General features: G+C 43.4%; 1 protein-coding gene across 2 annotated transcripts in view; it reads right to left on the minus strand.

The window, feature by feature from the left end:
- Window positions 1-2,675: 2,675 nt before the first annotated feature.
- Window positions 2,676-15,435, minus strand: part of zfr (zinc finger RNA binding protein) — a 41,405-nt gene continuing 28,645 nt past the window's right edge. Inside the window, exons 16-20 of one of the 2 annotated variants that reach the window (XM_080893322.1) lie at window positions 13,449-13,546; window positions 12,536-12,631; window positions 7,742-7,853; window positions 6,220-6,317; window positions 2,676-3,681 (exon numbers count right to left, since the gene is read on the minus strand). In XM_080893322.1, coding sequence (XP_080749448.1) covers window positions 3,499-3,681; window positions 6,220-6,317; window positions 7,742-7,853; window positions 12,536-12,631; window positions 13,449-13,546 — 587 coding nt within the window. In that variant the 3' untranslated portion in view covers window positions 2,676-3,498. Of the gene's footprint in view, window positions 3,682-6,219; window positions 6,318-7,741; window positions 7,854-12,535; window positions 12,632-13,448; window positions 13,547-15,435 lie in introns of those variants that run through there. The other variant, XR_013972955.1, reaches the window with a different exon arrangement.

Below are 15,435 nucleotides of genomic sequence, written 5' to 3' on the forward strand. Positions count from 1 at the left end.
GGGCATCGCTGCAGCTTCCCACCCTCGTTATCAAGCACATTTGTGACAAAGACATTCTCACCCTCACTGACACGACAAGAAGATTTCGATTTATGTATCTGTGTATTTTCTATGTTTGGTTTTTTTTTTTGTGTTTTTGTCTCTTACAGATGCAGCAGTTGGTGATACATTGTGGATTTCTATTTGCTGGTTCTGATAACATCTTCCTCCCTTGAAAATAAATTCTTAGTAGCACCAGGCAGATTTTTTTTATGCATTAGTTTTGTTTGCGTAATTTGCATTAAAATGTCTCATGACTCATATTCTCCTACTGACAGTGTGATAGATTATTAGTCAAAGTTTAGTGTAAAGTAAAGCAGTCGTGGTCAAAGGTGACTTGATTTATTTAGAAAAGAATGTAAATATACAAATAAGAGTAAAAATGTCCCATCAAAGTGAGGTTAAATAATGCTTCAACTGTAAACATACTCCACCAATCTCTATTAAACAGCCGTGTACCACAGGCCTTCAAGCTGGCAGTAGTTAACCTGTTGCTTGACCCAGCTGTCTTAGCTAATTATAGGCCAATCTTCAACCTTCCTTTATTAAAAAAAAAAACAAAAACCTTGAAAGAGTGGTTGTAAAAAAGCTAAAAGACACACTGGTTCACTGTGTCCATTTCATGCTTTGCTTCTCCAAAATGTGCAACGTACACACATGCAGAAGTTGCAGTATGCTGCAGTAACAGCAGAGCGACATTTTTGATTTCGAGGCAACACGAACAGAATCACAGGAAATGTTTAAATGAATCTCCAGTTTGTTAAAGTTGTGGCTGCGGAAATAGACTAGTCTGCTCGGTAAAAAGAAACAGAATATGGCATATAACACATTCATGCAGCCTGGTCCTACCAGCTGCAGCCTTGTTCTACGAACAAGTTACAGGGTTGTGTAACATCCTGCATGTGTCAGCATTCCCCGTTTAGCTTTGGTCAGAGATACAGCTGCTATTAAAGTGTTCAGTAAAAAGGAGGGAAACAGGCTGTTAAGCAGTCTGCTGCATGTGAAAACCAAAAACAGGTGTGGAACAGGAGACTAAGGCTACGTTCACACTGCAGGCGAAAGCGCATCAAATCCGATTTTTTTGACCCTATGCGACCCATATCCGATCATGCTATGACAGTGTGAACGGCGCAAATCCGATATTTTCAAATCCGATCTGGGTCACTTTCGTATGTGGTACTGAATCCGATACATATCCGATGTTTTAGAAAGCGACTGCTGTTTGAACGGTCAAGTCGCATTAAATCCGCCTTTTACGTCACCGACACAAGACTGAAGCCAATTATCAGCGCCCGAGAAGACATCGCGAACGCTTCCTAGCCATCCAGTGTAGATGTCAGTGAAACTGTTGGGAAGACAACGTAAACATTTTATTTGTACTGTATAATCTGCAGATTCTGACAGAAATCTGCAGCTATCCTTTGAAGCACCGCTCCTCTCTTAAACAGCAATAAGGATCATTATTAGGTTATTTACATTATTATGTAAATAACAAAATAACTTAAAGCAAAAATTGGGAAACGTAAAGTCCGAAGTCTTTATATTAACGGCCATCAGTCAAACAATACTGTTTGTTCTTGGTCTAAACAGAGCGCGTTGTGTGTGACATCTTCTTTTGCGCATGCGGGCCGCTTTGAGCGTTCACACTAGAGCGCGTTTGCTGTCGCATTTTATTTGTAGTGTGAACGAGACGACAAAAAAATCGGATTTGATCAAAAAATCGGAATTGAGCATCAAGACCTGCAGTGTGAACGTAGCCAAAGAGGTCCTAAAATAAAAATTGAGGCTGCAGGCAGCGATGAGGGTCCTGGTGCACGTTTGGATGTGCCACGGTCGAGCCAACCTACAGCTCGAGTGTGTGGCTGGGTCTGAGATGCACTGCAATGTCCTGCTTGTAGAAAACGTTTCTGAATTTCTGTGACAAACCTGCTACGTAGGAGATGACAGCTTTGTCTCATCTGTCGCTCAGCTTCTCCCCACTTGGTGTTTGACCTCGTTTCCTCTGCATCTTTGCTGAAGGCCCGATGAAATAACCACGTTTTAAGAACATTCGTTACACGCGTGTTCATTCTCCTTCCCTTTGTGACTCAGAAAAGTCAAAGATAGAAAAACACTTAACCCTGCATACAGGTGGTTTGTAATTACACTCATACACAACAGCACTAACCAGCACACTGCAGTTCCCCTCGCTCTATTCTCATGCTCAGTTTGAGCTTCAGATCATCCTGACTATAAATTACTCACACCTCCATGCAGTCACTTTTGTACACAACATATTTGCGCAAGTCCTTTACATTTGTAACTCTATATTTATGTTAGTATTTCTCTATCATCATCTCTGTTTCTGCACTCATTTTATGAAAGTGCTTGTTGAGTTGTTATAGCAGCAAACTTCCCTCTGGGATCAATAAAGTTCCTCAGATTCTGATCGATGCCCGAGTTACTGCCATGGGATTGGCCCACATACTTGCCTTACCAAGCAGCTGAACGGGTCAGTCAGTGAGTAAATGTAGGGACAGCAGGGTACTTACTTGCATCATGAGGAAAAATGTGCTCCGGAGAAACAGGTGGAAATGCATTTACTGTGCTGGACGTGCGAGCAGAGCACAGTGAACATTCAGAGGAGGACAGACATCTCTCAGTCAGTAATAATCTTTATTCCTTTTCCTCAGGACAGAACTGATTTAGCACCTAACCAAGGTATGAGGCAAGCAAGCCAATACAATCCCCATTACACAAGAAAACTAATTTAAAAGCCAGAACAGTCGGCAGTGTCAACGTAGCCACTTTTTCCACAAATCAAAACTTGTCTTTTTACATCTATAGATTACACAAATACTTATTATATATGCAAATGAATAGACAAAACTACATACCTGGGCTTACAATGTCACTACTAACAAAGGTATCTCAACACTGAAATATTCTTCATAGTCTGCTGCATCCCATAGGTCTTCATCTGAAGTGTAGATTAGCATTGAAACGTAACAAGACCACAGCATCAAACAGCACTTGCATTAAGCACAGGGATACAGGAACTTTGACATATCTGTTGGCCAAATAAAAGGTTCACAATAACAACAAAAACACAGACCAGCTCTGAATGCAACTGTACAGATGAATGAAGGCATTGATATTTCTCCTCACGCTTCCTTCTGACCCACATTACACTTCAGTCCGGCTCCACTTTAAACACACAGGTGGGGAGCAGTGACACAAGCTCTGCTGTATTCATTCTTGTAAGAAGCACGTCAGGTAAAAACGTCCGTCTAGCACAGAGTCCTCAGCCCTCACGGTAAGAAATCTACAACTAATAACAATACACGTGTGTGTCATACAAAGTCAGGCTGTAGTTAGGCTGGTACACCTGGAGCTTAAAAACAAAGAAGCCAGTACACAGGAGACGAGCATACGACATTTTAGTACAGCTGGTATGTAGATTCAATTCATAACGCAAGCTTAGAAACTGTCGTAATCTTTCTTGTCTTTTTTGCCTTCGCCCTCGAAGCTGTCTGTGCCATCGCTGTTGTCACGGCGACGCTTCCGGCTGTTGCGGATGCTGAAGCGAGGGTTCATCTGCGGTAGAGGGTCCATTCCCAAAACTTTATGAATCTGACGGAACGCCAGCAGCCTAAGAGCAAACTAAACACACAAAGTTGGAGAACATTTGAGTCAAAGAGCAGAAGCAAAGCTTTCAACAGTCTCGGATGTGCACGTTTGGGGGGTTATTTACTCTTTGTGTGACCTGATCAACTACTTGGCAAAAACCTGACAGAAGGGCAAAGCCAGTAATTCCACTGGGGCACCAGGAGGAAGGGAAGCAAGGCCGGGAATGCTGCAGGTGGATTTAACGTGACATCCACGCTGGAGTACGGGTACAGAGTACGCTAGCAGGATCATCATGGGGTTCACTGCTGTCAGCAGGATGGAGGTCAGAAGACAGAGTTATTGGGAGAGAGTGGTGGGAGCAACGAGAGTCAGAGATGTTCCCTGGGAGTGAGCAGGATGGACAGGACAGCGTGCAGACGAGGGATAGAGCATATACTGGGTTTGTATTCATCTAATGGAGGACTGATAAGGAATGGGAAGGACAGCTACAGTTAGAAGACGGAGAACCAGCTTCAGCAAAACAACGTTGGTGAAGTCTGGAGAGGCCTCAGAACCATCTCGGGCCACAAACATCAGAACTCTCTGCCTGGGGGGGATGTGAGGTGGGCAAATGAACTGAATCATTTCTTCAACAGATTTGATTCAGCCATGAGACAGTCTGCAACATCGGCTGCAGACTCACCCACCCCCACTGCTGCTGCTCCACCTCTGACACTTCACACGTCCTCTACTCACCCTGCTCACTCCCCCCCACCCCCAACAACAGCATCTAATACACACTCAACACAAGGCTCCAGCCTGTCTCTCTCAACCACCCAGGTTAGGAGGGAACTGAGGAGGATTAAAGCCAAGAAGGCAGCGGGTCCAGATGGCATCAGCTCGAAGGTCGTCAGGTCCTGCGCGGACCAACTGTGTGGGGTGATGGAGCACCTCTTCAACCTGAGCCTGAGGTTGGGAAGAGTCCCACAGCTCTGGAAAACCTCCTGTGTTGTACCAGTGCCAAAGACTTCACGCCCCAAGGACCTCAACAGCTACAGGCCGGTGGCTCTGACATCCCACCTGATGAAGACCCTGGATTGGCTGGTCCTAGCTCAGCTTTGGCACCTGGTGAGCTCATCACTGGACCCACTTCAGATTGTTTACCAGCCTGGCATTGGAGCGGACGATGCCGTCATTCACCTCCTACATCGTTCCCTCTCTCACCTGGAGACCGCTGGAAGCACTGTGAGAATCATGTTCTTTGATTTCTCCAGTGCCTTCAACACTATTCTTCCCACGGTCCTGGACCATCACCTCACTACCTGGATTTTGGACTACCTCACCGACCGAACACAGTATGTGAGGACTCAGGGCTGTGTGTCGGACAGGGTCGTCTGCAGTACGGGGGCCCCACAGGGAACGGTTCTGGCTCCGTTCCTCTTCACCATCTACACTGCAGACTTCTCCCACAATTCCACCCAGTGCTTCCTGCAGAAGTTCTCTGATGACTCTGCAATAGTCGGCCTCATCACTGATGGGGACGACAAGGAGTACAGAGGTCTGACCCAAGACTTTGTGGACTGGTGCCAGCTGAACTACCTCCAGATCAACGCCAGTAAAACCAAGGAACTGGTGGTAGACTTCCGCAGGCACAAGCATTCTCCACTGCAACCACTGAACATCCAAGGTATGGACATCGAGGCTGTGGACAGCTACAGGTACCTTGGTATTCATCTGAACAACAAACTGGACTGGACTCATAATTCAGACGCCCTCTACAGGAAAGGGCAGAGCAGGCTGTACCTGCTGCAGATACTCAGGTCTTTTGGAGTGGAGGGCCCACTCCTGAACACCTTCTATGACTCTGTGGTGGCCTCAGCCATCTTTTACGGTGTGGTCTGCTGGGGACAGGAAGAGACTGAACAGGCTGATCCGCAGGGCCAGCTCTGTTCTGCCCTCTGGACCCAGTGGAGGTGGTGAGTGACAGGAGAACGGTGGCTAAGCTGTCATCCCTGTTGGACAACATCTCCCACCCCATGCAGGAGCCTCTGACAGCACTGAGCAGCTCCTTCAGTGGCTGCGGCACCCACGGTGTGGGACGGAGAGATTTCACAAGTCTTTCCTCCCCACTGCTGTCAGACTCCACAACAAAGACTTCAACTGATCAAACACATCCACACATGTGCAATAACACTGAGTGTAATACTCTTTTTCTGACAAAGTTGTACTTTTGTATTCTTTTACTCAGTTGTATATAGCATTTGTATTCTATTTTATTCTACTGTATATAGTATCTTATTTTTATTTTATTCCATTCCAGTGTTTTCTAATTTCTGCTACATAACGAAAGAAATTTCCCACCTGTGGGACTAATAAAGGTCATCTGATCTTATCTCTAATGCTAATGATGTCAAACACAACAATCAGATTGCCAGGTGCTGAATCTAACAGGTGGTTTGCTCAGATCTTTGAAGGAGAAATGCTTTATGATCATGTAACCACAATCTTAAAAATCAAACAAAAGCAACTCATCTTAAATATTTTCAAATGCTAAACGTGTCTGCATGTTTACAGAGATATCGATTTTTTTACTTGGGCACTTGAGGTAATGTCCTCTCTCTGCTGCTCTCCCAAAGTCGCCAGGGTATCCACGGGCTTCTTTTCACAGGGATCTACCAGTCCTGGTCCACCTAGTGGGAAAAACACACTTCATTAGGAGGTATTCAAATCCTACTGATCAACACACCAACCAGCCAATAGGCCAGATGTTGGAGGTTTGAGTATACGTTACGATTTCTAATGTGAATATAAAACCACCCATCAAACCCTTTGATTGTCACAGATCTGGTTCTTTATATCTTCTTGCATAAAGCATTAGATGCGTTTACACCAAGTGCAGCCTTTACTGCTCTTAGAGCTCTTACAGCAAGGGAAAATAAAATATAAAAGGAAGACACAAGGTGGTCCTATAAACATTAGCAAACAGAAGCAAATCTACTCTACAAACTCGGACCATCTTATCCTGATTGCCAGTGAACGATTTCACTTGCTGCAAAAACTCACCACAAATAACTTGCTCCATTCATCCGGGCATTTTCCTATGCTAATTGTTTTCTAACATTCACACCCCGGCTCCAAAGGATGCATCACAGAAAAACTGGGGCTTGCTATCTCCCCCAAGGCTATTTGGATCGGCCTCCTGATCTACAGCCATGGGTGCACACAGCTTCATGCCCAGACATCTGCATCTGGTGTGCTCTTAAAAGTGTTCCTTTGGAGCATGTATTTTGAATTTGCCTGCACTGAAACGCGATCCAAGTGTCGGGAGAGCACACGAGGTAAACAAATGTTAACGGCTAAAAGAAACCTAGCTGAATTAGGAGCAATAAAGGACGTGGGTACAGAAACACACCCAATACTTCTGCATGGTTATAAAATCAGTCCTGAAAATGTTCACAATTCCGTGCTCCCTCAGTATTTCACATTCTCAGCACCTCTGACCTGTGGACACTGAAGAGCTACAGGGGTTGATTTTTGTTGGTGATATTTTACTGAAGCCCTTCAGCTTCCCTGACTGAAGCAATCAGATCCCAGATCAGAACAAAGGGAAGGAAGTTTGATTCATAATGAATGCATTCACCACAGTCACACAATGACCGTCAGTGGGAGTGGTGAAATAGCCTTATTTAAATTGGGAAATTGTAGCTTTGATCAGAACAATGGTTTCAGTTCCTCCTGTGAAAGAGCCGCCTGACAACAGCTTAAACCCAGAAAACTCACTGTGAAGTTAGCTGAAAGACATTTTGCTACTATTAGACATTTCTTACATGTTTCCCTGACAAATACCACCTATATTAGAACATTTAACATGACTGCAACTAATGAAAAATATAATTTAACTGAGGGGAAATGAAGATAACCCCAAAACAAAAAGAAAAAATTGAAAAGAAATAAAATCTGGAGAATACAAAACTTTAATAACTCAACAAAAGCCAAGAACAGAAGCAGAACTGGCCCACCGTTCTGCCATTTAGTTTTGATTTAAGAACAGAAATGGAATCAATTTTCTTCAAGTACAAAACTAACAATGCAAAAGAAAGCCAAACCACCTTACCTGGGAGTAAAATCCCAGAGGAGATGCATTCAAAGACACGTCTCAGTGCATCACCAGGGCTCAGAGGGGCAGACGCGCTACTGATGGCCTTCTCGACCAGTAGCTCCATGGCCTGAACAGAGCACACAGAGGAACAGAAGATGTTAGAGATGGTTGGGAACAGCATCGTGGCTTTTCTCACACCACTTTTATTAATTAAGATACCTAATATTTTACACTACCTTTAAATATTTCAAATATACCAGCAAAGCTTTAGAAAGGTTTCTGACTTTGTTAGTGCTGTAGCTGCTGAGTTCAGCATTTACACAGTTCAACAGTCAGGAGCCAGACTTTCAGTGGAAGGTTTGAAATGGCTTTGAGCAGTATCCCAAACAGCTGATTCTGCTCATCCAGATGTTTTCAGTGGGAGAAACGTTTCATCATCATCATCATCATCATGTGACTTCTTCAGTCTCACCTTATAAACAGGACACTGACCTCACAGCCCACTGAAGGAACAATGGGCTGGGATCTCAGTTTATTGATCATCAATATGCAAACCGTGATGACCATTGATCAACAACCATTGATCAACAACCACTGATCAATGGCCATGAGTCCCATTCACAGAGAGTTGGGGAATGGCTACAATCACAGCATTGTAAGATGGTGACAGATGGACCCTTAGGCCCCCTCCTCGATTCAGAGATGGTCTTTCCCTTTTCACGTAAATGGCCTCCTTGACTCGGCGCTCAAACCAGCGTTCCTACCTGTCCAGGATGTTACATCCTCATCATTGAAAGAGTGTCCACTGGCCTGTAGGTGTGAATAGACTGCAGAGTCCTGGCCTGATGGCTCTTCTGTGTTTATGGACTGAGCATGCACCAAGACGTTTAGAGCAGGAATTCTCACAGCTTTAACATCTGTAAGTTTTTGGCAGATTTCTCCAGGGTGCACAGTGTGGCCTGACAAAAAAAAATAAAAATCTGAAGATACTGGACAAGTATCAACAGCCGATAAACCTGACCTTAAAGTCATGTCCTTAAGAATTAAGGACAAACTCCCAAGTCATTTCAAATGTCCTCAAGGGGACAATGAGCTGGTCCAGCATTCCACAACAAAAATGAAAAGCTGATGCTCCTCACCAACATGATCCGATATATCCCAGGGCCACCGGTACTGGACGGATCATTCCCCCTCATCCCTGGACTCAGTTTCATCTACAAAAGGCTTGTTAGTGGGCCTGACGAGATCCTTGAAGTAGCCCTTCCACTGCCGGATTACGTCCTGAGCTCAGTAGCACTCCATCCACATTTAGTGCACAAATTACAAAATCAACCCGTGACCTAGGGTGTCCCAGTGCTGCGTGCACTTATGAACACCCTTATGTTCAAATATGGTATTCTGTTATTGGACTTGTGTGCTAATGACATGTCCACACCAGACACCATTCAGGCGCAGATCAGGCAGGCCATTTCTTCCAGTCATGCCCCCTTAGGTCTCACCGTCGTTGGCCACATGAGGGTCGAAGTCTCTCAGCAGGACATTAGCGCTGAGAAATGGTTACCCGCCAGCACTGCACCCAGTGGCTCTAAACGCCCCTCTCCACTAGCATGCACTTGGCTCAACACGGCTAGACTCTACTCGGCTGTAATCGTTTTCCATTACAATCGAGTACCAACTAATGTGTGTGAGGTCATTACAGCAAAACAGTGGAAAGCCCCATGACATCATTAGTATGTGACTCACACAACACAACAATGGAGTACATTGAATGAACTTCGATCGCTTAGTACACCAGCCGAATAGAGACTAAAAAAAAAAAAATTACCTGGTACCAGGTACTACGACCTAATGGAAAACCCTAAAAACCAAGTCAGTACCAGCAGAAACGGCTGAAGCAGAATGGGTACTGGGAACTGTTTTTCAGTGCATAACTACAAACGATAAGTCAGGACTTGTTCCCTGACACAAAGGTCAATGGAAACAATAGAGTCCCAATATACCAAATATTCACTGGAAAAATCCCAACATACAGGTAGCCAGCCAGAGGGGTACAAGAATACCCACCCCTGCCCACAGCCTCTAACCAAGGACAACTCGAGACTGGATCAGATCCCAGAGTGTCTCTTTAGCCTCACACATCAGTTCAGGCTCCTTCCCAACCAAAGAGGTGACATTCAGAGATCGACAGACCACGTGACTTTCACGAGTTGCATTGCAGGTACGAGTGGCAGCAAAATTAAAACACTGCATCAAGCGCTAGCACTTCCAGCAAGGGGTAATCATTAATTCTGCTGTTTTAATCCCTACTTGCATTTTATTTGCTCCAAAAACAGTTATGTACAAAACGAAGGAGAGCACGGCAGACAAGACAGACAAAAGGCCAAAAAATTAAAAATTAAAAAATAAATAAATAAAAAAGGTACGAGGAAAAAAAATCAAAGGGTTGAAAGGGTTAGACCCATACAAGCACACAGAGCGGACTAAAGACGTTAGCGTGCTGCCCAGCTTTCATCGCGCTCATATTTATAATTATATGGTCCTAAGTGTGAGTGCATACACTCATGAAGGGTTTGGTAACTTCAGATTCCTGCAACAAGCCCAGCTCCAGTTTACCGGCGGATGGGTACAGGACACTGACATGTGCCGAGTAGCCCGATACGTAGGTGGACACCAGGTTTTATTCTAAGTAAAGGGCAACCCTTCAAAAAAACAGACAGAGCAGTGGAGTAGCCAAGGCAATAGAACAATATAAAACTTGATTACCAAAATATAATTTATTTCACATAAAAGATTTAAAACAGTTAAAAACACCTCTGGCCAGGGAGAACACACAGTAAAAACATAAAAACAACACTAAAAGTCCAGTGGCATCAGCCACAGCAATAATAATAATGGATTGCATTTATATAGAGCTTTTCAAGACCCTCAAAGCGCTTTACAATTCCACTATTCATTCACTCTCACATTCACACACTGGTGGAGGCAGCTACAGTTGTAGCCACAGCTGCCCTGGTCAACACCAGTAGGCAGTAGGTGAAGTGTCTTGCACAAGGACCAAGACAGACAGAGCTGGGGATCAAACCGGCAACCTTCCGGTTACAAGATGAGCTTCCCAACCTCCTGAACCATGGTCGCCCCACTAAAATCAGAACGGGGCAAAGAAAACCCAGCGACGTCCCCGGCCGTCCTGTCTGTCTCTTCGCTCCGCAGTACTAGAAGAGAGAGGGGCAGCGACAGTCACTGTTCTTTCCAGTGAAAGGGATTTCTTGTACCACCGTGTGTTTCGGGACTTGCCCCACAATCCAGGCCCTCCGTCGCCTCTTCGTGACTTCGGAAACATGACTTGAACAATTTTTCTTCCACGAAGGAATCCGATAAAAACCGATCGCTTTACCCGTCGGCTTCCAGCGGCTGTCATGCGACCGGCTATGGCAGTTAATAATACAACAGCTTCTTGCCATTCTTTGCGTCTCTGTTTATCTCTGTGTGACCGTTTTCTTGTGCGCAGTAGCCACTTGTACCTACAATCCTTTGCGGTTTTACTCCGGAAATGACGTCACATTTTTGATCTCTATAGCCAGTCCCAGCAGCCGGGAACTGGAATGCCACAGCCTCTACCCTTGATTGTCACTTCACCCTTATGGCATCTACTGGAGGTGGTAAGGCCACAGGAGGGTGGACTGTTGTCTTCTCTTTGCCCACCAGCTGTGAACGGGACTCTGTAGTGGGGCCTCTGTATACCCATCCTGGGCAGGGTAACTTCGTCCCTGCATTTTTATTTTTCATGAGAACATTCTTCTATAATCAGAAATGGAAAATTAAGGAAATTTCATTTCTATTCTCGTTTCATTTTAGTCTTTAAGAATCTGATTTATCAAAACAACCACAACACTTTCTGTGACTGTAATATCAATTCAATGCACATGAAGGCAAAGCAACAAATGAACCATTTCCTCCAGCACTAAACAGACTTCATTCAGCATATTAACCCACACAATGAGGTGCCTGGGGGGGCATCTGAAGGATAGTCAAGACCACCATAGAAATTTCTAAGTAAAAAATAAGTAAGTAAAATTTATTTATATAGCACATTTCACAGATAAAAATCACAAAGTGCTTTACAGTAAGATCAGACATACAAGTTAAAATTAATTAAATTAGTTAAAAGCCCGTTTGTATAAAAATGTCTTCAGCTGCTTTTTAAAGGAGTCAGTAGAGTCCAGAAAGCGTAAAGACAACGGCAGAGAGTTCCACAGCCTAGGTGCCAGTGCCTGAAAAGCCCGATCCCCACGTGTTTTAAATCTAGTACGTGGGACCACCAGTAGCCTCTGACCTGAAGACCTAAGTGCTCGGGATGAAGCATGAGGTTTCAACAGGTCAGAGATATACTGGGGAGCTTCACCATGCAGAGCTCTAAAAGTTACAACTAAAATTTTAAAATGAACCCTAAAATTTACAGGCAACCAATGAAGAGAAGCCAAAACTGGAGTAATGTGTGACCTCTTGTTTGTACCAGTTAAAAGTCTTGCCGCTGCATTCTGTACAGACTGAAGGCGATCCAGAGCTGATTTGTTAAGACACGTAAAAAGACCGTTACAATAATCCAAACGAGAAGAGATAAAAGCATGAATAATCATCTCAAGTTCTGCCTTTGACACCAGTAGCCTGAGTTTAGAAATGTTTCTTAGATGATAAAAACAGTTCCGGACAAGTTGTTTAGAGTGTTTCTCTGAATTTTACAATTCCATTATAAAAACCGCAAAGTGTCAAAACGCACTGCGGTTGAGGTCTAATGTTAATGGCACTTACCCATCCGGGGAATGCTGACCACGTGGGAACTCGCTGGCAGAGGTCTCGCAGGATTCGGATGATGATCACGCAGGACTGAAGACCATTGGCTCTAGCCTTTGATGCAATAAAGTTAGGTTTATGGAGTGACCCAGCGTGATAAGAGATGGACCAAACACGTTAATCAGTTTCATTGTAGAGGCTCCAAATACTACTGTGCATAATGGAAGCTTGAGTATGGTTCGATTTGCATATAAGCCATAACTGTTTGCAATCAGCTGCCATTCCCAGTAGTCTTGGACCTCGCAGTTAGTAAGGGAAGTCACAGTTTGCAAGATGCACAAGAAATGAGGACTTTTCTTGCCATCTTCTAAACCCTGACCCCAGATTTGTCCAGGTATCTCACAAACAGGGACTTAAAGTACAAGAGTCCACCTGAGAGGAGAATATAAGGACTGAAAGAGGCAAGGAAATCTGTTTTACTTTGCCTGTGCTTTGCCTGGTAGCAAAATCAAAGCAAAATATACAGATGTTCCTTTTTCTCTCAATCCTCATTGTACAAAATATATAGAATAAAACAATACAAACATTGAACATGAAAGCACTTCTGGATGGTACAACCTTGTGCTGGTTACTGTGCAGCCTTATGGAATCACATGTCACTATATGTCAGTCTAAATTGGATTGGGGATACAAGGATGCCAATTCTTTGCTAGGTTTTTTTGTGAGAGATTCAAATGAACTTGGGTTATCATCTCTACATACAACATACTTTGACCAGATTTTTGTTGGCACAGATGACATCCTTGAATATATGTGTGTGTGTTTTTGCTATAAATAGTTTAATTATAACCCAAAAAAACCAAACAAATGAATATACTGAAATAATGCATCTCATAAGGCTACAAGAAGAAAGTAAAATGATGTTCCGAACCTGGAACCACTTAGCGTGGCGCAGAACAGCCAGAGCGTCAAGGCATTTTTGCCTGTCCAAGACGTCCACTGGGTCTTTCACCATACCCGAGGTTACATCTAAAAATGAATTCCAAGTGTCAAAATGGTGATGAGGAATGGGTGTTTGACCAGGTCAGCGAGGCTGGCAGAGAACAAACACATTGCCACACATACCAGCTTCTCTTTCCGTAACAACCTACACTTGCTTTTTCAGAATTTCAAAGAGATCACTGACATTTGAAAAACACAGCAAAACACTAATGTCAAAGCTTTGTTTGCAGACAGTGTACAGCATGTTAGGTCATTATGTTTACAGACTCACCTAAGACGAACAGACCAATACCATAGCTACACTGAGTGTTTGGTCACAAATGTTTGAAGCCAAAACTGTTTTATCAGGTAATTGTGTTTGTTGGCAACTGGTAAATTAATATGGACGTTTTGTAGATGTTTCTTGTTCAAGCACTGAGAATCAAGGGATTCGACAGCTAATGATGAACTGTGTTACAATTAGGAAGAACGGGCAAATAGCAAGTGACCTGATAAAAAAAGTGGCACAGCAACAGTAGGTGTGGCAAAGTTTTTGGGATGTGAGAAAACCTTGGTCAAAAATCCTTCCGAAGCTCTCAGGCCCTACCAACCCTTTCATAGGAGACGATGTACTAGTGTCGAAAGAAAGTGAGGGGGAGGAAAAATTTAACTCTGTGCTCAAGTTGTATATTACATCAGATATATATATCTATATATAGATATATATAGATATAGATAAAAAAATATATATATAAAAAGAGGAAGCAATGGTTGCTGAAGAGGAGAAGTACAAGAAAACAAAAGGGTTAGGATATCATGCATGCAAAAACCTAACATCAGTAGTTTGGAATAAGACCCCAACAATCATTATATACCAGAAGCCATATTCAGGTGCAACCACAGATTCCTCTGCCATAGTCTCCTTTCCTGAACTTTTATTAATACTCCCCTAAGAATAATCCTCAGAACAATCATCACAGTTACTGATTCAGTAGAATAGCTGACCATCTTCAAATCGTTTGTACTCCTTTTTCCATAATGTCTGAGGTTAAAGGTGTTTGCTTTTAGCTAAACATGAGCTGCTTTGAGCCCAATTTTGAGTGCAGTTTATGTAAAAAGACGACACGAATCAACTCAGGGGAGCACTTTAGAACAGGGGACGTCAGCATGGTGAAGTGTTCAGTACACAAAAGGAACATTTGTTTCCTGTGACAAAATCACAACCAAATTTCTCCAACTCGGCCAAATCTTGATTACAAAAGCAACGCAAAATTCCCACCTGTGCACAACTAGTTCAGATTAAACTTTAAGACATGTCGTGTCTCCTACGTCTGTTCATTTATCACTTAGACGCGTACAGGAATTGTCTTTTGTCGCATAGCTTGATGGAAATTTGGGAAAAAAAGTAATGTATGTCTCCCAACAACAAAATGGAAACAATCCCCTGAAACACAGGAAACAAAACAGAATCTCACCTGGGAATAACTAGACTTAACACAATGCAAACACTGATCATGCTTTGTTTAAAGGATAACGATAGCATCTGAGAGGTAAGAATTACAGAGCAAAAGCACGAGAGCAATACTGCTGGCACATACCCTTTTCATTTTCTTTACAACAAAACAAAGTAGTAATGAGAACCACGCAATTACAAGACTCAGACAATCTTTAGGTTGGACGTCTCATAAAGCAGATTATAGAAATCTGAGGTTTCATTTAGGTTTTAAAAACTATAATTTGCTGTTTACATAAAGGCAGTTCACACTGTGCACAACACAGTAAAGGTAAGAAATGATCTCTCATGTTAATGAGCTCTTTCAGCTGAATCAAATAAGGAACATGGACTAGACCACTACAACGGCAAAACCACCGTGTGCCAGCAGGACAGTGCTCTTCAGAGCATCAACCAACATACTGAAACTGATTTTACAGAGAGA

This window comes from Rhamphochromis sp. 'chilingali', assembly GCF_963969265.1.
Source record: "Rhamphochromis sp. 'chilingali' genome assembly, chromosome: 10".
Classification (NCBI taxonomy): domain Eukaryota; kingdom Metazoa; phylum Chordata; class Actinopteri; order Cichliformes; family Cichlidae; genus Rhamphochromis; species Rhamphochromis sp. 'chilingali'.